This window comes from Rhodamnia argentea, chromosome 5 (genome assembly GCF_020921035.1).
Source record: "Rhodamnia argentea isolate NSW1041297 chromosome 5, ASM2092103v1, whole genome shotgun sequence".
Taxonomy (NCBI): Eukaryota; Viridiplantae; Streptophyta; class Magnoliopsida; order Myrtales; family Myrtaceae; genus Rhodamnia; species Rhodamnia argentea.
This window is the reverse complement of record NC_063154.1, coordinates 24,232,751-24,257,089: the sequence shown is the minus strand read 5'-3', so window position 1 is coordinate 24,257,089 and position 24,339 is coordinate 24,232,751. Positions and strand designations below refer to the sequence as shown.

Below are 24,339 nucleotides of genomic sequence, written 5' to 3'. Positions count from 1 at the left end.
CATCTTTCTCTGAATAAGATGATGGAAAGTTTTTTGTGAGGTTTTGGTTCTTATTCATCATCTTTCTGAGGCGATAGGACTTTGCGGATTGCCGTCCCGAATCGTCTCACGGCTGCGCTTGGTTATCCGGCAACATCAGCACGACCTATGGAATCAGTTCGCGGATTCAAGCCGGTGTGCCGTCCCGAAAGCTGGTGATGGGCCTACCATTGTATGGGAGGACATGGAAGCTCCAGAATCCAACAAGATAGTCGATTTTAATGTCCAATACCATGCAAGAGTCAAATTCGACGAGGAGCGGTTTCGTACTACTCCTATGTTGGAGTCTCTTGGATTATCTATGATGATGTTCGGTCTGTACGGAGGAAGGTCCGATTTGCTCGGACTCGGGGCTTGGGTGGGCACTTCTTCTGGGCTCCCCAGCCAGGATAAGAACTGGATTATCTCAAGACAAGGTACCAATGAAATCACCTTCTAATGGTCATGACACATCAATCACACGTTGATTCTAACATGTTTGCTTCTTACCCTTCTATTGATGACAGCCTCAAGAGCTTGGGATCACTGATGAACTTGGAAAGACTGTTTGCGGGCACATGATGATTCTAATAATTGCATTTTAATTTGCTTGAAATTACTTCGGATTCGTTCTTGGAAGCTTACTATTCGCTCGCGAGACCAAAAGCTCGGAAGAAAAACTGAAAAAATCTTGGATCTCACTCGAAGATCCTCATACCGATTGAAGGTTCAACTGCGATCATGGCCGATTGGAACTCTCACCGCCATATTATATCTTCCTCTTGCTTTCAGACGCTGATCTCGAGTTTCTTCCATGGTGACCAATTGCTCGTGAAATCCAGTCGAGCATCTTCACCTCTGATTGCTTTGAGTTAGGTCATGTCAGAGGATCGAGCCGAAGCATCCATGAAAAGCTCAGGGATTTCTTCTCAGGGAAGGATTAGTCTTTTTTTATCCTTTCAGTACTCAATTTTTTTTTTTTTTTGTACTCTCAAGATGCCTAAGCTGCGGCTGATTGAAGTCGCTCCTGAGCTTCACTGATTGAGCTCCTTGTTCTGCTCTGTTTTTTGTTTGGAGATCTCGAAGTACGCTATACGGCTCCTTGCAAGTTCAACAGCTGATCGCAACGGCAATGGTACATCCTCAAGGTAAGTGCTCCTCCGTTCTCAGTCGTACTTCGTGCAAAATAGGCTGTGATTCTAGTCACTGTTTGTGAGAAAATCGGCCACGATTGAGTTTGCTTTGATGATATGATTTGATATGATTGCTGATTGTGGTGATTATGGTAGAACCTACTCTGCATATGAACCCCTCGGTTGAAGTATGCTTCACTTGTTCTATAAAACGATTGAATGACATCGTGGTGCATGTTTGTAGAAGAAACGAGTTCAATAGCTATTTTGTTTGATGCTTAACCTCGTGCGATCTGATCATTGCACATCTAGGCATTCATGTTTTTTTTTCCATGCTCGAGTTGAGAATCATTATGTGCTAATACAAATTAGGTGCGACTTGTTATAGGATTTCTTGATTGAATTGAATTGATTAATGCATAATGCTGATTGCTGGCTCAATATATGGCATGAAAACCGCGTCTTATATAAAATCGAGTAATCAAGTCGGTGTTCTGCCTTTTTCTCTATGCCTTATTTCCCTTCCCATCTTTGTAATTATATATACTCTAGGCTCTGGTTTTGTATGTGTGGCAGCTGGTGGGTGGTAACAATGATCCTGGGAAGAGCGAAAGTAATCATCGGAATCAAGATGGAGTGGAGAATGTGTTTGATATTACCTGAATGACCTAGGCATGCATTACTCTATGTTGAGGATCCATTAGTGATTAGAACCAGCTTTGATGATCCTATGATGCGTTTGTTATGGATGGGAAATATTCTCTTGCGTTTGGATCATTGGATTGAAATGCATGCCATATGCTTGATGAAATTCTTCAAGGAAGTCGTATACACACACGCGAGGCATTTTCCTGAGCTCGAGCATCTTGCTGCCCATCACTTGTTGACATTGAAATATGTGCATTCGATTGATGAGTTTTTATTTTTGATTCCTGGGGCTTAGTGTGGGACCGAGACCCCTATATGCCATGCTTGTTTCATTTCTGTTTGATCACTTATTCATTTCGTTTTATACTTTGGTTTATTAACCTTTCTCTGTGTATTAAGGCATGTCAACTGATGTATAGAGCATGTAAATCCCTATCATGAGTAGGGTTGCATAACTGAATAAACTGTTGTAACATATTCATGGTATTAAGATTGGTGTTTGCTGGTAGGAGTTCCGTGCTCTTTGTCCTGTTGTTTTCTGCGTACAAGAGCAGGCTGTGAGGTTGTTGCAATAGAAAGTGAGAGGAAATTCTCCTCCTACTCGATTTTGATCCTAGGCTCTTTGTTACAATTGCAACTTAGTGTGGGGATTGTTTGAGCTGACTGTTAGCTTATTCCATACTTGGCCGTGACCTTCTCTCACATAGAGTTTGATTGATATTCGTCCATTCTTGATGTATTATCATTCCTTGTTTGATGATATGCCCGAGCTAAGTGAGATTCTGTCCCTATTATCCATCAATGTGAGTGTATGTGGGCATGATTTACACATTTGTAGTCAACATTTTGACTTGATGATATGATCCTGTTAAGATTGAAATTCATTTGTGCATAAAAATTAGTTCATTTTTTCTCCTTTCGTCCATTTCTTTGTCCCATGCTATGTTCCGATGATTTGCCATGGTGGACGGCGATGAACATGTGGTTTGGAATTATCGTTCTCAACTTACACTTTCGGAGGAAGCCGGTCCCTGGAGGTAAGACAAAATCATTGCTCTTTGTCGACTATTTGTTCAAATCATGTTTTGATCATGTCCAATACAAAATTTAGTTGGACTTTGCTAAAATAAAATGAAGACGTGCTTAAGTGTTCATGTGAGTAGATTCAAGGTGCTCTTAGTGACAAATATTATGTAGTTGTTTTTGCTTTTCATTTGCTTTTATTACTTGAGTGGACACTTTCAAGACATTGCTTGTTATTTTCCTTTTTAGCATGGCTAGGACGTAATAGAAAGGTTCTTTAGTGATAAATAATCAAATTTAGGGATTGAAAGGGCATTAGCTACATAGCTAGTCAAGTCCCCGGTCCTAGAATTCTGGTTGCGTAGTTGGGGGTGTATTGCAATGACTTGGAGATGTATTTTTTTGGTCAAAGATGACTTGGAGATTCTAGTTGAGATATCTTGATACAGAAGAATACCTAAATTAAGGTGGAGCATGGCTAACACTAAACTCACATGTGAATGGGAGATTGTTAAGATATACGTGTGGGTTGTGTTCGAAAAATCTTACATTGGACAATAGAGAAATTCTACATTGGACAATAGAGAAATTCCACATTGGACAATTGACTCTATTGTCTAATTGATGTTGTGTTAAGAAGTTAATATATTCTAGTTGGTATATAACTCATTGGCTTATGCTTTTGAACAAATGTGAGATCAACTAAATATATTGGCAGGTTCAAACTTGGGCTCCCTCCGGCTGATCCCCGAGCAAAGATATCGAGCTTCTGTGTACGTTTTCCTACAAGAATGGTTAATGTCAACTCCTCACTTAGAATTCTCATTAGATTAATTGAAACTGAAAAAAAAAAAAAAAAGAAATGTCCCAAACCATCACATGAGCTATGGGGCTTGGGAGCGCCTTGCTGTTGAAGTGATGAGCCTTTTGTATAGTTTTGACAATCCAATCAATGATCACGTTCTTGGGAGAATACTTCAAAAGAAAGAATCTAGCCTTCGAGGGTTGCGAAATACGTAGGCCAAACTATTTGAGAAAAGCTCCAAACTTTGTCCTATGTGTCAATCATGGCATCATATTGCAAAAAATTTCTAGGGGCTTCTGAACTTCCCATTCTACAATAACCAATGTTGTGTCTTTCCATCTATGTTTCCTTTGTATCTTTATCAGCTCTATGGCCCTTTTAATCACTAGTCTTGTTCTTATCGGTCAAAAAGACTTGTTGTTTCTATGTCAAGCACATATACCTAGAGGGCTTGACGAGGTTTATGCTAGAAGATAAGGCTACAAAATTTAGTGTCTATTTGAAGGAGCAAAATCCAGAAAATTGGCAAATCATCCTTAAAAAATTGGGTGGTAAGATATAATGGAAAATATCTAAAGTTCTTGACTACTTTAGCACTTGATTGAAAGATTGGTTGAAGTCAAATGAGGTTATGTATATAAAAAAAAAGAAATTAATGATAATCTAATTACGAGGTAAGTCATTGGATGCTGGTATACCAGTAACAACTCATTGTGATCTTATCCACAGACCTTGACAACCTACTAGCCTAAAAGTACACAATGCGTCACAATCACCACCTCTCGGCCCTTATGTTTAAGATCACGTTTAGATGGTCATTTAAGGCTCTTGATGTAAATCCAGAAAATTGTTCCATGTCTCACCATAAGTACTAAGAAAAATTGCTTTCTATCAGATAGTATATGGCCCTAGAAGACGCCAATTCTGACAGATTTTACAGATGTTGATCTACCTTAGTGTACCAAAACTCAACAGATTAATATCTAGCTAGTTAGTTTAGCAGGGTGGAGTGGAATTATTATAGCTAGCAGTGATACCTCATGAACAAAACTTCTTACTCAATTACTATTTTCAAAGTCAAGTCAAGCTACTCCCCAGTTTTAATTTAGATGCAAAATGAGACCGTTTTCTATAGCTAGAATAGCAAAAAACTAGTTAGCGCTTCTTAAAAAATATGAACATAACGAAACCAATGGATTGCACTAGGCTTAGAAAGAAATTTTCTTGAATTGGAGTACCTTGATAAAGTAGTTACCCTGTTTTTCTACATGTGTTCATTTGTAATTACAATGTCCATCAAATGAGCTTTGAGGTTGTATTTGGATGTAATGCAAGTCAATGCTTTCAGAGAACGAAGAGAACTCACTAGCATTGTTGCTAGGTGATACTAAGATAGCTGTGAACAAACTCCATCGGATGGTAAACATTCTTGTTGGCAACCTCAAAACCATTATGTGCTCCTTATACTAGGATTTGCCACGAAAAATTCATTGCTTCTCATAAGCTCCTAATTTCTACTTGTGGTATTCATCTTTGCAAACATCTGCAAGATGACATTTGAAGCGATTATTTTCTTGTGTGTGATGCATCCATATGACGTTACCGGTTGTGATGAAGTCAACGGGGTATAGTTACACGAGTGAATAGAGCTCTATGCTTTTGATAGATGTCCACAATATCTGTTTCTAAACTAGGATGCGTCGTGTTTTCGATGGTGGTAGAAAACATGATCATCTTAATGATTGTTTTCCTGACATACAACAATCAGAAGATTATTATTCTGAATAATGTTTTTACTACCAATGCCATCGTACTATCTAAATCCTGGTATAAGAGATGTAGTTGAATTTGGTCTAGACAAATCTGCACCATCTGAGAAGATCTCCATGATTAAAAAGAAACTAACAAGGTTAATAGTTATATTATTAGCCAATAATATAGCTACTGACCTTATTATTTCTGCTTCATCATGGCAATCTTCTCATCTGGTGTAGATATGGGTACACAAAGTCAACTGCATCTCCCATATCAGGACTACGATAGTAGTTATTGATGCCCTTAGTAGCAAGAGCACTATTTGGAATTATTATCTTCTAATTATCGTATCTCAGGAAAACAGTCGTTAAGATGTTAATCTCCTCCACCACCATCCGAAACACAATGCATCATAGTTTAAAAACATATATTGTGAACATCTATCGAAAGCACATAGCTCTATTCACTTTTAAACCTAGACCCATTGACTTCACAACAATTGATGATGTCATATGAATACCACAAGTAGCAATTGGTAGCTTATGAGAACTGAACAATTTTTCATGGCAATTCCTAGTATAAGGAGACATAGAATGGCTAAGAGGATGCTAACTAGCATGTTCACCATCCGATGGAGTTTGTTCATATAGCGCACTTATATTTCTTGATTGTGGTTGCTAGGTAGTCTCTTATTTTCATAAAAACCTAAAATTTGGATTTTTATCTCGTAAAATTTGAAAAGTGAAAACCCGTATGAACAAGTTAGAAAGACATTCGATGTACTGAAAGGGCTCCATGGTGACACCGGCATAATCAAGTCTCGGAATCCATAATCTTTGGTTGCATAAAATCGAACAGTTTCTTCCGACTGCTCAATACGATTTCAAATCCATCCTCCTCAAAGACTAATGATGACTCCAAGCATATATACTTTTGCACATGTCACACGATAAGGATCAACATCAATTTACCCACCCGCCGGTAGCAATTTGGTAATGGTTTGGGAGGACTCAAGCTAAACTAGTCCTTAAGGTTTAGTAATCTGTTAGTGTAATATCCCAAGGAGGGGGTAGTACTCCTATCCCACATTACCTAGAGAGGGAGTCTTGGGTCAATTTATAAGGGGTTGGGGGATTATTCACTTGCATGAGGCCTTTTACGGGCTAAATGCCCAGAGAAACAAAACCGTGCAAGTTGCAAAGCTCAAAGCGGATAATATTGTGCAAGTGGGACCCCTCGGCATTATAGTTAGCCCACCTCGACTCCCTTCTTGAGGCAAATCGTGAAAATGTCCATAACAATATGTAGCAGCTACACAAGCAAAACACAAGCCATCACTTCTTTGGCTTGTGTCTTTGATGGCATCCACTTGGACCATCGGATTTTACCTACTCTGCATATTCCATCTACGGCAAGCACCTAAATCTTTGCTACCAAAACCTATTTTATTTCGATCTCATGACTTCCAAATATGCTTATTATTCGCTAATAAGTTTTTGTTTGTAGGTTTCTCTCTATTATTAGCATTGCTTTGTTATTCCGTCTCTCTAAGAAAGATAGTTTCATTGGAATATGAGTCACTTTGACTATATCCACGGGTCTTCAAGCTATAGTTGGTATTTGGAGGTATGATTTCCTACTTCTTCAAATACTCATGGTGAAGCAGGAAATCATACCTCCAAATACCAGCTATTGCTCGAAGATCCGTGTATATAGTCAGAGCAACCCATAGTCCAATGATACCATCTTTCTTAGAGAGGTGCAATAACACAGCAATGCTAATAATGGACATAGAAACCTGCAAATAGAAACTTGTTAGAGAAGAGTAAGCATATTTGGAAGTCGGGATAACCGAATAAAGTAGGTCTTGGTAGCAAAGATTTAGGGGCTTGCCATGGAATATGCAGAATAGGTAAAATCCGATGCACCAATGTAGATGCCATCAAAGATACAAGCCAAGGATGTGGTGGCTTGTGTAGCTGCAACATGCTGTTATGCATATTTGTCGCCACCCGCCTTGAGAAGGGAACCGAGGTGGTTTAACAAATAACTAAATCTCAAGGACGAGTTTAGCTCGGGTCCTCCCAAACCCATACCAAATCTTCACGGTGGATGGGTAAATTGATTTTGGTCCTAACACAATCATGTGACATGTGCGAAAGTGTACATGCTTAGAGTAGCCACCAGTCTTTGATAAGGGTAGATCGAAAACCTTATTGAGCGATTAGGAAAAGTCGAGTGATTCTACGCAATCGTAGATCATGGTTTCACCTTTTTTAGAATAAAAAATGTTATTATATTAAAATAAAATATTTCAAAAAATTTGAAAAATTAAAAAAAAAACTGTATTTTTACCCTAATTAGCATTTTTAGGCTTTTCTTTCATAATGGAAGATGACCGATGTCCATTCGGGTTCGATTTGTTGTACAACTGATGTGACGTCCCGGAACTTCGACGTTTATAAGATGATTAGGTTCGAAGGATTTTAGTCCCCGAATTTCAATCTAGGGAATAATCTCGGATTTTGAGGGTTTAAGATACGATAATTGAATCTTTCCTAAAATGTCAGTCCGACTAGATTAGGTTTTGATAGTTCGATCATCACGTTACGCTTTCTAACCTTTCGCGCTTGAACCTAACCTCGACTGAACCCTCATCGTGAAATTCCCGAATTCGCCCTCCGTTTTAGTACATGTAGTTTAATTTACCTCGCGAGCCATATTACCGAGATGCCCTTAGATATTATGCACAACATGAAAAAATTTGAAAGTTGGATTTGATTAATATGGCCCCCATTTTCCCATCAGCCGCCCCATCCCCATTTCAATCACATCACCCGCCATCACTTCACATTCTCTCTCTCTCTCTCTCTCTCTCTCTCTCTCTCTTTCTCTCTCTCTCTCTCTCTCGTGCGACGATGGTTTCCCCCGTCTTCTTCTTTCTTCCTTCTTCCGGGTTCTTTAGTTTTAGCAGACCTCCACCCACACCCGACCACCACCGCCCGCCTCTGTCACCATAGTTTAATAGCGCATCCCAAGCACGCAACCCCAAGAACCCGCGATCTCTCCGTGGCCAAGCCGTCCGGCCGCGAGCTTGATGCTCTAACCCACGACCCTCCTTCTCCTCCGCCAAGCTCGACCCGAGCTGTTGTTGCTACCGATCGACGACCCGGTCGAGCCCCGCCTTCGATGCCTAGCCACCACCGAAAACCCCGACCTCTTTCCACGTCCGGCTAGCCCGACACCAATAGATTTGAGCCATCGTACGTTGTCCCCAGCTCACCCGACTACCGGCCGGCAACTAGCCCGAACGCCAGCCTCGCAGTGCCGCGTTATCGACCTCAGCTGGCCATAGATCCCTCTCGGTACCCTTGCCGATCGGCCGTGCCAACCACCCAAGCCACCACCCGGATACTACCGCCAACCCGAAACCCTCAACCTGCTCCTCCGCCGTGAATCGCGAGCCACCCATACACTGTAACCTTTACCCGTCGCCTACCGCGCCTCGTAGATCACCACCACCCACAACTTTGAACTTCGAGACCTACGGCCTCCATCGCGACCCCAGCTTCCTTCCGCTGACCCAGCTACCTCTAGTCGATCCACTCAACCCTCCCAGCAAGCTGTTCATGGCCGGGAGACCCAACGCCCAGCAACTAAAGCCCTTGCCCGTGGACTCGAGCCAAACCCCTTGGACCCGAACCGTTAACCCCGATCCCGTAACCACATAAGCCGTGAGATTAGGACCCGAGGCCCGATTAGAATCCGACCCGAAACCGTGCCCGTCTTGCCGACTTAAGCCAAGACCCAAGAGCCGTGATCGAGTGCCGTCGTCGTCGTTCTTGTAGCCACCCGCTCCGTGCGTAATTGTGATTGTCACCGACGCGCCCGACTCGTCTTCAAACATCGTTAGATTTGTGAGTTAGCTTCTAACTCTCGGTTATTGCGCTAATTGCACTTAGTGGTAGTTAATTAGTGTAATTAGTAATTTAGGGTGTTTTGGTAGATTAATTGTGGTCGGTTTAGTTAGAAACTTGATTTAGGTTAAATGGGCACAAATAATTGATTAGTACGATTAGCTAGACTGTCCGTGGCTAGTTGAAATTAGATTTGATTGATTTATTGATTGACTGGTTGCTTGATTGCCATTGTTTGATCGCGAGCGAGCGATAGGTTAGAGCCAAGCGTATGGTTGACAATCGGATGAAATTGGGATTAATAATTATCGTTGGAATAATTATATGTGTTTAATTGATTCATGGCGATTACTTGTTTGTCTAGATGCTTTGTACTGACCGATGGTTATTGCGTGTGAATTTATGGATGTCGATTACCCCGTGTCAAATGCAAAGTTTTGTGGCTAATATTGTGCATTCATATGACCATGTATGGAATCAATTGGCTTGTTTTAGCATGAAAATGGCTTTAGGCCTAGTCTTTGAGCACGTCCGCATAAGCATCCGGCTAAAAGTAAAGATGAAAATTGATTGGTTGTCGGACGTGTCTGAATGGTCATATGATGAGTTTAAACGGTGCCGGTCGTGCGGAACCACACGACTTGTCAAATGCATTTCAATCTATGCTCGTGCCAGTCATATGGATCACACGGATTGTCGAATGCCGGTTGCAACTTGTGACGGACCGATGCTCCTTTTGGAATGCCTGTATACTATGTCGTGCCGCTCGCATAGGATACATAGCTTTTAGTCGCCCGACCCAAAGAATGGGCTTATAGATATTTCACTTCCTTGTGTTAACAAAGATAATTAAATACAAGGTGGTTTGCTGAACTGTCGTGATTTGATTGATGTGACCGTCTATTTAACTATCCCTATTGTTCGATTTGATGTTCGGGAGTTAATCGTTTCCGCATGTGCTTTATAAGAAGATAAGAACAAATGGGTCGATAACGTAACTAGAACGTTGTCCTTTATGACCTGAGGCGTTTAGGTAAGGATATTGCGCGCCCGAGGATGGGGGCATGACACCCGATCATGTATGGAGTTCCTTATTTCGATTTGTAAATACCCGACGAGTGGTGAGTTTTTCTTTATCCCTTCAGCATAGCTTCTTATTTTGATTTACCTTCTTTTATCCGTTTGAGTGCTTTGGTTGCTTTTCCTTTTCTTATAGAATAGAAAATGCATGAAATGAATCTCTACAAGAAAATTTTGCATGAACGCTTAGCAGAAATTAGGTAGTAAAATAAATTGAACCTCACGTGATCAAATTAGATAATAAAATAAACCTCACTTTAATCGAAAAGACTCTAGTGGAAATACTAGTATAACAAAATCCCCGAATTTTAGATCTCTAGTTGCTTATAATTTTCAATATGAGCACTATCGAACATGAAACCTATGATGGGTAGCAAAATACCAATTTTCTTCTTGAGACCATATTCAATCTTCATAGATTTCTCTAGCTATTTTCTTATGAAGTTTTGTTATAGCATCTATAATCGCCTCTGGTATAGGCGGACACCTAGTACTGGACATCCCTCCCGTAATTGTACATGCTTCCATAACAATAACATATTTGGGTTCGGGCATTTATTCATATAATCTCACTAAAGAAGGAGTTAATTTCATTATTGCTATGACGGCTGTTAAAATGAGGTCTACCTGTCTAGGACTCGATCTTGGTACCAGTCCATAACAATATGTTCTCCTTAACAGCTTTTTAAAAATCCTTTCATGCCAAATTGGCTTCACCAGCTCCCCTCTCATGCTCGGCGTGTACGAGGGCCACCGACCCGGTGTCGGTCCTCGGCGGGTAAGACCCCGGTGAACCATTTGGCCTTTGGGTGATGCTGATTGGACCTTAATTTGGCCCTTCCCCTCCCCGGTTTTTGGTCTCTCTTGCGTGCTCGAACGAAGCTTCAAAAGCCTGTGCAAATTGCCAGCCCGGTACAATCGAACCACTGATCACAAATACACCGGTTCAATTCTTCTTTGACCGGTACTTGCAAAACTAAAAGTGCTGATTAATTCGAGGACAAACCGAGGACCTATCTGTGGTAGAATTTTGCCCAATTGAGGCCATTTGGTGGGATCTTTTTTCCTTTTTTCACAAGCCGAGACTCAAAATGCGGACGATGATGGTGAAGAAAGGCAACAAACCGGAACAATGGGCCATTAGCACATAGAGAGTACCAGAATAACATTAAGGAAAAGAAGAGAAAGAGAAGACTGGACCATTTGCTCCCCTCAACGTGAACGACGAAAATGAGACGATGTACATAGCAAAAAACCAAAGGGAAAATTCAAAAATACTGTGATCCCCTGCGGGCATATATAAGAAAGCTTGAATGGTTTGCCCAATTACTTGGCAACATTGCAAAGCTTGCGGCCCAAGATGTAATTGCGCATGTACTAGTATAAATATATAATCAAACTTTATATTCTAAAAGATTGTCCCTAAACTTGACACCAAAACCTCTAGATAATTCTGAAACCCCACAACCCACCAAAAAATAAAAAATTCTAGATAATTAAAAAAGCCTTATCCTCGTCACAAAAAATGCCTTTTTTGTGAATTCTTTAGGGATACCTTTTCCTTTTTATTTATTTCTTTCAAGTTATTATTATTCTTTTAGGTTTCGCAGTTCGTACAGTTTGACATTATTTTAATGCATAATACATATGATCTTGGATAATATAAGACGTAGAATTATAAATTGGCATATTATTATGTAACATGGTCATCCAATTTTACAGTTGATGATTAATTCTTAGTTTCTGAATGTAGGAAAAAATTAGTTTTTGTTTTTCACAATGAAGATAAAACAGCTCTATCCTTAATGTGGCCATATACTTAAACTTTGCATTTAAAAAAAGGAATAAAAGAACATAATTAATTTATAATGCTGAAAATAAATGGCTCTAAACCCTTATTTTTGCTATTGGAAATAATTAAAACCTAAGTTTATAAATATATTAAAGACCTCAATTAAGGAAAGAAAGTAACGGAGACATTTTCTAAGCACTCTCTGCCTCGTCCCTCTTGCAAGGATTATTGCCATATTTGAAAACGCTATTATATATAAACATTTTAGATATTTTCACTATTCCCCATAAACATCCTCTTTTTGCTGAAATTAGGGGTAATCGATTTTAGATCCGGTCCGGTCCCAATTAGGAACCAGGAACCCGACCGCAGGGACCGGTTCCCAATTTTAGAACCGGGGTCCGGGTGGGTTCCCAGCTAGTCCTATGAAATTGCTCATCTTCCCAAAGAAAATCCCGATCAAGCAAGATTTTGGGGCTCAACAATCTGTGATCTCTAGCTTCCGACAAAAGCCCATCACTCGCTAGTTCCTCTTCTTCATCCCTTCCAATGTTCCTCCGAGAAGTAATTTGATTATGCTAGACATCCGCATTCAAGCTACTCCCGAACCCGATGCTATCTAATGTGCCTGGTATGCCCTTACCTTGGGATTCCCATCATTACGAGGCTGTTGCTGTCCTTAACTTTTCACATCTTATGTGATGTCTAGTCAAGCCGCCCAATTTGCCTCCATATGGTTTTAGTTTCAATTTCTTGTGTGTGCGGGTATTTCATAGGAAGAAAAGCCCAGGCTCCTACATTGTAGTTAATTCCCAACTCCCAAGTCGCTATTAGTGGCAAATGAGGTATTATCTTCCTTTGACCATCGTCTTACACAATATTCTAAATAAACTAAACCGGTTCACACCTAACGTTTTCGGTCTCGGATGTGCCTTCTTCTCGGCAGAAATTCCATCGATACATAAAGAATTTGAGGATTTGCTTGAGGCAATTGCGAAAAGTCCAACATTTCTCATCGCATCGCAATACTTACACGTTGCACATCACTTCCACTTAAGGAAGATTACTATTTGCCCCGCGGGAATGTAGGGTGGTTCCAATTTATTCCCCAATTTACTAGGAAAATTACTAAAATATATATATAATTGTTGTACGGATTTCAATTTAGTCATAAATATTTTAATTTGGTCAATTTAATTCTAAACCTTTTGACGATTTGCCAATGTGGTCCTTCCGACTCATTTTGATTGGAAGTCACCGACGCTGGTACTGACTGTCTTGCATAGCATGATAGGCGCTAATATGGATAATTGTTTTAAAATTTCCCTGCAATTTTTTTCCCTTTCCCTTTTCTTTTTTTCCTTATTTCCCTCCATAGCTTTGATGTTTTTAACATTGATTTTAATGTCCCTCAACGTTGACTCTGCCACCTGGTTACCCGAAAGTTGATCACGTGATGTCACGCGACCCATCACAGGTGAGAACTTGACGGCAAAATTTTCCTTCTAAGGTGAGATTGCATTTACTATTTTGTCACATAGATTTTGTTACATAACTACATATTATTTCCATATGTTTAAAAAAATTTGCAAAATCTTTTGAAATTCGTTGCAATCTTCCTCTTATGGTATTGGAAAAGAAATTGAATATTCATAAAGTCCAATCCCTAGAAATATATGTTTTCTTTCCCTTTTCCCTTTCAGCTTTCCTCAATTATAATCATTTTTCTCATTTTACAGTCTTTACAGAGGAAGGTTGTACAAAATTACAAAAGATCAGGGGCATATGGAACATCACGGGACGATTGACTACAATACGGAAAGTTTAGGGCGCGAAATGTAATACTCCTTCTTAAAAATTCTCAAGTGAACACCATCTACCTACGTGGGAGCACGTGACTAACATTCTGTTTGGTAATAAACCTAAAGCACTCCATGTCTGTTCTCGAGGTTAATTACGTCAACCATAAAAACCTCGGGCCAAGTACTCACAACTTTTCATTAATTCTTGCAACTCCTTGTAATTTCTTGAGCCTTTGGCCTCTTGTATTGCCACTTGTCTTGCAATTTTTCATGCTTCGTTTGCTGAGTCAATCCCGAAATTGCGCAACATTTTGCTTGGCCAAGTACAATATATCCAACCTTGACAATTTCATCGGGCACTCATATCATTATATAGACTATGGCAGCTACCATCTTATATAAAACAAACCTTAGAATAACGTGACATAAAATTGCATACTAGAATGAGGCCTAACGTCTCAAATGAGGCAAGACGTCATTTGATTTCCCAAAGACAGAGGAGAATGACAAGAAGTCGTTCTGATTTCCCAACGGCTTGAATGAGGCCAATTAGAACACTGCTAATCGTTAACATCATTTTGTTTATGCAAACTTTAACAGCACAAAATTTAAAATAAGATGCATACGTCTATCGTTTGGTTTTGGTTAGCCTTAGCCATGCACTTTTGTGACAACTTTGGGCCGTGCATGACTATTTAATGCAAGTCACATCAGGCGCCATTTCGCATGCAATACTCGATTGACTAATGCAAGAACAACGTAAGGATTTGTTAAACTTCCAGTTCAACGTCATTAAACAAAGCCCTGTTCGCTAGCAACACCCAAGACCTTGAATAAATAGACTCGTGCACTCTTTCCTTGATATGTGCATAATATAACATTTTTCTGTCATCACAATATTCAACTTGGTATCAGAGCCATTGTCACTTCAAGAATGCCCATTGAGTCTTCTACGCGATGGCCGCCACGATGCCAGCCGCGCTGGCCACGTCGTTCCTAGTTCTCCACCAAGACCGAAGTTTTTAGTTGTTGTTCAGCATACTGCCGGTGCTCATTTCAGAAAAATGACACAACCACTAGACTAGTCTCCTCAAACAAGCGAAACCCTGAAATGTTGTCGCCAATAGATGTCGGACGCAGCCACACTCCCCGTCGCATCTCCAACCCAGGGAGCCTGCCGCTGTTCAATGATGATTTGGATGCCTTCCTACACATATTTTGAAAAGCAAAGAGCCACCCACGAACCGCCGGCCTCCGGCAAGTTAGCCTCCCTGTCAAGAATGGAGATCGGACGCTGCCGCTTCCGGCAAACAGTGCGGCATGTACATTTTTCAACTAGGATGATATCATGTATATTCTTCCAAGTTATGACACTTAAGTTCAACTATCGATCATATCTCTAGCAACTGTTTAATCTATGTAAAGGATAACTCGATCTTTTATTTTTTACTATGTTTTATGTGTTCATCTATAAAACTCCTTTTTCAGGACTACAATTTGAAGCAAGGACTGGGCATGTATGCAAACTTTTGTCTCACGATAAGCGGCGTCCCCGGGAAAGGAATGACTGCGATGAACAGGTTGGGTGGATATCAGTGAAGCATTGTAGTTGATACTGGCCAGGTAATACATGTATGTGAGATATGAGCATGTTATGATCATCGGTTGGAGTCTCTTGAATTTTATTGTGATCTGTTCATCTGTTTTGTGATCGAGACATGGCCATGAAACGAAAAAGCGACAAATAAAGAGAAAGTAGATAAATCAAAAGAGGAATATATGATGAACAAGTAAACTGCCCCTCCTCAACTTCAGCCAGACTCATGCAAATAAGTCGGATTCAGTTCCGCAAAAAATGGCGTTTTGCGAGGCTCCTCCAACAGCCCTTCCTCATTCAAATCAAAGCTTATCTTACCTTAACTGATTCTGTTAAATCAGCAAAAATCAAGCGGAATAAGTCCAGAGGTTCTCTCTCTCGACGACCGTGTGCTCCTTACTACTCGCTTCACATCAAATCATAGTAGAGTCAGTGATGTTGAGAGCTTACATTCTGATCTAAAAATACCATGCCAGAGCCAATTCCTTCACTTGTGCGTTTGAGAACAATTCTAGCTCTTCTCTCTTGCGTGCTCCCTCCGACCGCCAATGCCTCGCTCCCCTCCCTTTGCGTCACGGCGACAACCTGGAACACTAGCTGGCAGTACACTCTCTCTCTCTCTCTCTCTCTCTCTCTCTCTCTCTCTCTCTCTCTCTAAGCTCTCTATTTCAGGAAGAATTTCGAGAATTGATCGTTAGGTCTGTTTTAATGGTGGTTTTCTTGGGAGGACTCAGATCCGATGGCACACAGCCTCATTTGGTAAACTTTCAATTCTAGAAGAAAGTGAAGCTCCAGGTTCAATCTTGAGTCTGCTTTGCCAGTAAATATTTTCGCTCTTTCTGGAAAGGATCGTTAGTCGGTTCCGAAAGTACACATGATGTTCCTATAGTTATGCAATGCTAGTAGATAATTCACTGCTTTCTATGTATGATTTGATATTAATACGACAGGAAAGTAAGCGCACTGAAAAAATGCAAAAAAAAAAAAAAAAAAGTCATCAATTCACTTTAACAAGTGGTTTCCAAAAGTACTAGTGAGATGCATGATTAGTGATAGAAACGATATTAATCCCATAAATTCATAATTACCTTTCGTAGAAATGACTTGATCGATTAATGGTTCCACCAATCGGCCCAAATGGTTCACAATGACTTCTCGGAGAGATGAGACCGAATTTTTGCACTCCAATCACGGTGATTGACTTCCGCGGAGATTTAAAAAAAAGGGAAGCATCCTTCTAAGTCTACAAGGACAAATTGGCTCATATTTCCTACTCGAGAACACGACACGACATCAGGAGCAGGGCCACTCTTGAGTACTGTTTTTTGCATCACCTAGTGTTTGTATTGCAATATGTGTATCAACATTGCGATCTCTTTCCTAGTGAGAAATGTCGCTATACTAACTTGTTTAATCAAATTTTACTTGATTTTCGCAGCAATCCACTTGAAATTTTGCGGGGCTGCTGCTTTGACCCACCAAGTTGATAGGTTGACATGTTCTATTTCGTGGAACACTAGGGGGGTAAATTGCTAATGCATATTCCTATATTTGAAATTTCAAACCGCGACTCACATAGATTCATGATCATATATCTACTCTGGGATTGCACTTCTGATGGGACCTTTTCACCTTTTGAGTTGACCTAGCCTCCAAGTAATACCCACCATTATTTACTTCTTCCTTTTTCAAATTATTTTTGGCTTGGCTTCAAGTGATACGAGCTGCCTGTATTATTGTTCAAGTCGCAAAAAGCTCAAGTGAATTACCCATTAGAGTTCGACCAAAAAAAAAACCAATTAGAGGGCGCTTTTAGGTCAACGACGGACTTGGCCAATGGGCCACTCAAGCATTGGTCGTCATTGGGCCCGCTCGTAATTTAACGAAGCTAACATCCCAAATAGTTCTGGACGATGACCGGTTCTCTTCATACATACGTAAGCCGATAGAGTATGAACTTGGTCAACATGGAATTACATGAACGTAAACATTCAAGGGAGTCCTGTTCATCTACTTCTGACGAAAACGGGAAGAAATTGATGGTTTATCATAGCCCTGTAATATGTTTAGCCACACCACCGTGGGTTTAGCAGTGTCTCCAAGACCCGTGGCTGCTTTCCTCTGCGGCAGGTTGAAGCTGGCATTTCTCATTTGTATCTTTGTTAGATTTTCTATAAGCTTTCATGGATTTTCATATTTCTGACCCCTTAACTCAGTGGAAGATATTTCCAGCACCACTTATTTTGGTTGGAGTGGAGAATTTTGGAAAGCATCTGAATCTAAATCTTGAAACCTGCCTTCTGTTTTGAAGAAACTGGTAAGGGCGTTCGCCATTCCGCCACCAAAACTTTCCAAGCAGATTTTCATACCTACAAATAAACAGTTTCCTCAGAGACCATAACATTTAGGATCTTGAGAACCTGAGCTGCACATGACACAAATTTTGACTTATCACCAACACTAAGGTTCCGTAAAACTGATTTTTGGATCCAACACCAAGTGCATCCCATTTCAGCAGGATGTACAGAACGCTCACATTTCATAAAAAATTCTTGACATTGAACACGTATGCAGTTCCCAGATGTTACATTTCAGAGGGGAGGAATGCCAATTACCCACGGTGATCACCTGGAAGAACAACCTGTCTGAAGAGCATTAAGTACCCATTTTTGTAGACGAATTCCAATTGCACGTGGACTTGATCGATCAATCATCATCAGAAGCAAGCTTTTGCTTCTTCCATTTGTAAGCAGCTTCCAAGATTTCGAAATTTGTGGTCTGTGCCTCTTCAGGGAACAAGTAATCTATGTATTCCTCGTACCTGCAATTCAAGAATGTTAGACAAACTCCAAAGGGCTGATCAAAGTCGACGGTTACAAATAGAGAGCAACAAAATAGGTATCCCTCGCATCAGACACATTACACCCCAGATTGCAGAAGCATTGGCTCAACAAGTTTCTATCAATATAGTCACCAGGGATTAGCGTGGGAATAGGAAAAACATAGACAGAACTGCATTTTGACAGAAACGAAAATCTGAAACCAGAAAGAGCAGAACTCGACAGACAACTCACTGGACCTATCATCACTGGGCATAACCAGATTTACAAAATTTAGTACTTATTATGGGAACAATCACTCAGACCAACAAGCACGAATCGATATGAATAAAGAGGACAGCATTACGGCAGGAAGTCAGCAAGTTGATACCAACAAGCTACTGTCGAAAATCAATTAGAGAGATATGCTTGAAAATCAATGTAAGGATATCTCCGTTGACAAGCATCAACTGTAGCAAAGAGAAGAAATGAGTGACAATATGGGCCAGTTACATACCCAGCTGGACCATCCTCAGCCAAAATCCGCCTCCTCTTCTTCAGCATTTTTGGCAGTTTAGGCTGGACAATGCCAACATCACCAAGTTCACCAAAACTGCTCTCCATGTTTAACCACTCCACCAATAGCATTGCCCTTTCTTCTTTAAGTTCGGGAGCTGACGTTCGGAAGTAATTAATGGCCCTTTCAAATACTCCTGATGCGTTTCCAAGAGGAAATAAGAATACCTCAATAGTCAAACCACAAAGGGGAGAAAAACCTAATTTAAATTTCAAGTGAGCACTCACTTCTGACATGTTGTATGCATTCCCTTTTTTGCTCCAACAAATGCGATTGTAATTGATCTTCTGACAAATCTGAATTAAGGGCATCCATAACTGTTGCCTCAAACTTGGCATAGCTGATCCACACTTTCAGGTGCTTAGTCCGATCCAATAATCTCTCATATAGCTCCCTCGTTCGTTGATATTCGCCCTCAGAAATCTCAAAATCAATGTACGCCTGTTATCAAAAGACAAGTAAAATTAGTACCTTATATTCTCTCAATTAAACAGCATGCCTCAACAGTAAATTAAAGAATAAAACTCTGTGAGTCATTATAATTGCCACTGCAGTAAACGAGTGGGAACATTAGATCCCTATAAGACTTAATATCATATCAAGACAGGCCATGTAAAAGCTCTATTAATAAGAAAATGTGCCACTTAACTACTGCGCTGCCAGTCAACTAATACAGAGATCATCAGAATAAAAGTGGATAAGATAGGACTCAAACACCACCCTACAGTTCCACGTAGAGACATATGCTGTTTAAGTAGTAAGCTCACATCGGGCAAAATCATTGCCGAGCACCCATTGTAAGAGGACATAAAGGTCACAATTTAAGAGTAGAACCCTAGGCTAACTCAATTGTATATCGAAGAATTAACATACTTGATGGGCATGGAATGGATATGGTCCTTTAATTGTTCACGAATAGTTTTGCATTTTGTATTTGAAATTTGATTTTTGCCCAACATGGAACGCCTCACATTTTAACAGCACATGGACATGTACATTAGAAAACGTTTGAAGCTGTATGCTTTCATGATTCTTTCGAGATATAACAATATTTTTCCCTTTCAACGTTAAGGCATACATATTTTGGGTAAGTAAAACAAAAGGCAGGCCTTTACCTTCCATAACAGTTCTGGCATGTCAAGTGCAGGTTGTGCAATTGCTAATTCAAAAATGGCTCTAGCTCTGTTGGTTTCCGCCAAGGATATTTCCAATTCAGTGTACTTGCTCCAAGCGTAACAGTTCTCTGGAGACCACTCCAAGTATTTCTCATATAGTTTTCGGCATCGATCTATGTTGCCGAGTTGGAGCTCTATCTCAATGTATTTTTTAAATATCTGTTGTATCCAAGCACAACAAAGAAACTTGTTTAGAAAATAAAGCGGAGGAAAAACTAAAGGATAAGAATGACAGGAAACTGACTCAGAGACTATTCTCTCTCGGTGAAAACTTTATCCGATCAATATTACCTTGTCTTTGGGAGCTTTGCCAATTGCATTGCCCAAGATCTGCCTTGCACCCACAAGATTCATTTGTCTAATCTCAAATTGAGCCGCTAAGAGCCAAATTTTGGCAAATGAGAATTTCTGGTGAGGAATCAGTTTGAGACACTCTCTGCAAGGATTCAGAATTCGATGAGAGAGCTCCATCAGTAATTAGACTAGTCTTGAACGCGGGAAAGGAACGGAACAAAAAGATACATCGAGTACTTGCGTTTACATGGATTCAACCCCTCATAATCATGGCTTCCATGCTACATATTTGCATCATTTCTGTATATTTAAGCCAAAAAGTGGGTTTTGTGTCATGCTCCTAAGAATACCCTTATATAAATCATATTCTATCGAGGTTGGGCTGAAAAAGCAAATCAATTTGAGTGTACGTGAAGAAATGCATCTATCCATCACTCTCGCTCTCCATTAGGCATTAACTATCACCCTCACCCTCCACTAACACCTGTTCATCCAAGTCCAGCTATAACTGTCTCTGGAATGCGTTGGGTCAGAAACATGGATTTCTTTTTATCTGTATGCATGTCAATTGATTTGAGAAATGCTGTGATATCTATCTTGCAACGAAGCGACAAAGACTAAAATCACCTGCACACACGTAGGGCGAGTGCCAGATCTAGTCAACAAATTAAAAGATATCTATCAAAGCTAGGCACAAGCAAGAGTTGAGAGATTAAATTGATAGCAAAAGAGGAAAAGCATGAAAGTGTAACAAACAGAACACACTTGACAAGAAAAATGAAGTGAGAACAACCAAAAATGAAAGACATAAACCCCATCCTGAAGAACGCGTCAAAGTACCACAACTATACTGCAAAGATAATATCTGCTTGAACTACAGTCCCACCACCAAAACTTTCAACCATGCAGCAATCATCATCAGTTTAGATAGTACAAGTCCCACGTAGCATCAACTCTCCCCAGACATCAGATATACTTCCTCGCTCATGAGTTTGGAAACAGATAGAGCAATCATCTATAGCGTAGCATAATCAACGAACCACTCTATCATTCCTTGGCATAAATAGGAAAGTTAGTATAGAGCGACAAATTATCCAACCTCATTCTTTTGAAAACACGAACAGGGAAGATGTGAAATAGAACCCACCCCGGTCAGAAAGGTAAAAATGCAGCTTCCACAACACAAGGACTTTACATACCTGTATACATCCCGTGTACGCTCCACATCTTCGGCATCAAGCTCTTCGTACAATGCATAGTTGATCCTGAAACACCAAGAGAGACACAATGAGGCATATTTCATCTCAAAAGTAAATATGAACATATAAATTGACAAATATATACCTACCACAAATAGATATAACGCTGCCAGTACCGCTTCTCCTCAGCAGGTGGCACCTTGGCAATTGCACGCTCATAAACTTCCCTGACCCTGACTTTATCTCCCCCACTTTCTTCCAAGCGAATGTAATCAAACCATGAATCATAATTCAACGGATTCTTTCTGACCTCGTCCTCAAACTGAAATCTCCTCTTACCCACAATAGCATCCTCAATTCCTTCCCTATCACCATACTGCTTTTCAAAAGCTACAAACTTCCTATACAGATCCTCTGCCCTTCCTTTTGGAATATGGTCTAGAGCAAACTTATATATGCGCCTCGCCCTCTCTGTCTCCTTACAGCGCTCCTCAAATTCCGCAAATGCCACAAACAGTGACTCTGCTTCCTCATCATCAGCCAATTTCTCCACCGCGCTCTCATAAACATGCCTAGCTCTAGCAAACTCGCCGTTCTTCATTTCAAATTTCGCGTACTTAATCCAAGCACTGACCTTAGGGTGGCACGGCACAAACCTGTCGTAAATCGCCCTCGCGCGGTCAATCTCGTTGTAGCGAAGCTCAAACCTTATATAAGACGACCAACCCTGCTGGTCCGGCATCCAGCTCATCCACCTCTCGAAGATCTGCCTTGCGCCCGGTACGTTACCCAACTTCTCCTCCATGTGTATATACTTAAGCCAAAGCTGATCGACCCTTGGCAACAGCGAGACCGCGCGGTCCCACACATTCCGGGCGTAATTTATGAACTTGTTCTTCATCTCCATCTCCACGTACTTCAACCACAGCCTGTGGTTCCGGTAATCGACCTCGAGGGCACGCTCCCAGACGGAGCGCGCCCGGTTGAAGTCCTTCTGCGACTCCTCCCACTGGGCGTACTTCACCCACACGCTGATGTTCCATCGGACGCGGCGGATGAGGTCCTCCAACTTCTTGCGCTTCCGGAGGCGGTAATCCCCGAGCTCGGAGTTGTCTGTGATCTTCTGCTTCGGGGGGCGGATTTCAGCCTCCTGTCGCTCGCGTATCTCCCGGAGGATCTGCTCGGCCGTTATCTGTGTCGGCGCCGGCGTCTTGTTCTTGACCCTGGTGGGACGCGGGAGCTTCACCTCCGACTCCGCCATTGTTTTGAGAGCGATAGAGACGAGGAAAAGGAGCAGAAAAGAGTCGGCAGAACCAAAGCTATAATGAGCGAGAGGGGTCGAGTCGCGAGAAGGGCGTGAACGCTACGTGACTGAGACTGGAGAAGTGAGAGCAAGAGGCATGAGTGACGAGCATGATTAAGTATTTGAAAATTTGAAAAAACATGAAATAAAAAAAAAATCCGATCCGATCCGGATGGTCCGGTTGGGTGGGTTCACCTTAAATGGGGAGCTGGACCGATATTCACTGATTTCAAAATTTAGAAATTAGGAATCGTCCAGGACCCTCCTTTGAACGTTTCAATCCTCTCCCTTCTTGACCATTCTAATCTTCTTCGAATTTCAAATTCAAAAGTGAAGCAAAATCTAATCCGAGTGATCCTATGCAAAAACATGATGGGCTCCTTGATTGATGTTGTGCAATTCTTATTTAAAAGTGTATCGTTTGTGTTTAATGTCTTGACACATGTGATGAACTCCGCTTCCCTTACTGTATCAATTATTGCCTAATTTATTTTGTGTGAATTATTCTATTTAACTTTGGTGATTTTGTAAAAGGTCATTGTCAACGATAAAAGTCATTGTATGTAATCTGCCATAAATAGGTAGTTCACCCATGAAGCGACACGGCACGATGCCAACGTTTGAGAGTGGAGAAGGTACAAGAGGTTTGCTTGGGTTGCGCAAAATTAAAATAAAGAGGTTAATCTTGTCATGTTGTTGCCCATCTATAAAACTTAATTTTTTGGTCAATTATAAAAACCTTTCCGATAATCGAATAAGCACGCATGTCTTTCAACTGGCTACGATTCAAGAAAATAATATGAGAGCTATCAAGCTTTAAGGAATTATAAATTCTTATGTGTTAAATATATTAACGGATTAGTATATATCATAGACGCTGGAGAAAATAATAAAATTTTATTCATTAATATGCAACAACCAGTAAAAATATGCTACACCATCAGTATTGGGACACAGTCACAGAATTGGAAAAAATATACTTGTCTCGGCAATTGCAAAGTGATTTGGAAGCAAAGTAAGCTGCGAGACTCCAGCTCCCATAAGGTTGTTCTTCATTTTCATTCCCATTGCGGAGATTTTTTTTCCCTTTCTTCTCCTCCTTTTTCTCCTCCGGTTGAATGGATTTCAGCGAAATCCTGGACGAGCGAAAGTTGCTGGTACCGCATTTGATGGTTCTCGTCGGAACTTGAGCCGACTTCTTGAATCTGGTGCTTTGGTGATCTTTGGTTGCATCTGTGGGTTAATGGCATGGAAAGACGCTCCCCTAACACCGTTTGAAGTAATTATCATACTCAATTTGAAATGATATCATACTCAAGTTGTGGCCTTTTTTAGTCAACTAAACCTTCATATGCTACTGGCCGTCGTAAGGGAATGCGAAACAACACATAAGGTAGCATTG

At 40.7% G+C, this 24,339-nt stretch overlaps 1 protein-coding gene across 1 annotated transcript; it reads right to left on the bottom strand.

Annotated features, from left to right (window-relative positions):
- Nucleotides 1-18,177: 18,177 nt before the first annotated feature.
- On the bottom strand, nt 18,178-22,895 carry LOC115726894 (crooked neck-like protein 1). Its single transcript, XM_030656978.1, has 7 exons — nt 21,784-22,895; nt 21,635-21,700; nt 20,433-20,577; nt 20,082-20,300; nt 19,194-19,407; nt 18,907-19,102; nt 18,178-18,391 (listed from the first exon to the last, which is right to left on the bottom strand). The coding sequence occupies exons 1-7, from the start codon at nt 22,893-22,895 to the stop codon at nt 18,277-18,279; spliced, it is 2,067 nt and encodes a 688-aa protein (XP_030512838.1). The 3' UTR covers nt 18,178-18,276.
- Between the last annotated feature and the right edge of the window lie 1,444 nt (nt 22,896-24,339).

Bases quoted from the DNA above. Each gene is read 5' to 3' on its own strand.
- LOC115726894 (XM_030656978.1), bottom strand. From the start codon at position 22,895: ATGGCGGAGTCGGAGGTGAAGCTCCCGCGTCCCACCAGGGTCAAGAAC. The intron at 20,301-20,432 runs GTAATATTGATC...TGGATACAACAG, and splicing joins GCAAAGCTCCCAAAGACAAG to ATATTTAAAAAATACATTGA. The intron at 18,392-18,906 runs GTATGTAACTGG...CTTGAATTGCAG, and splicing joins GCTGAGGATGGTCCAGCTGG to GTACGAGGAATACATAGATT.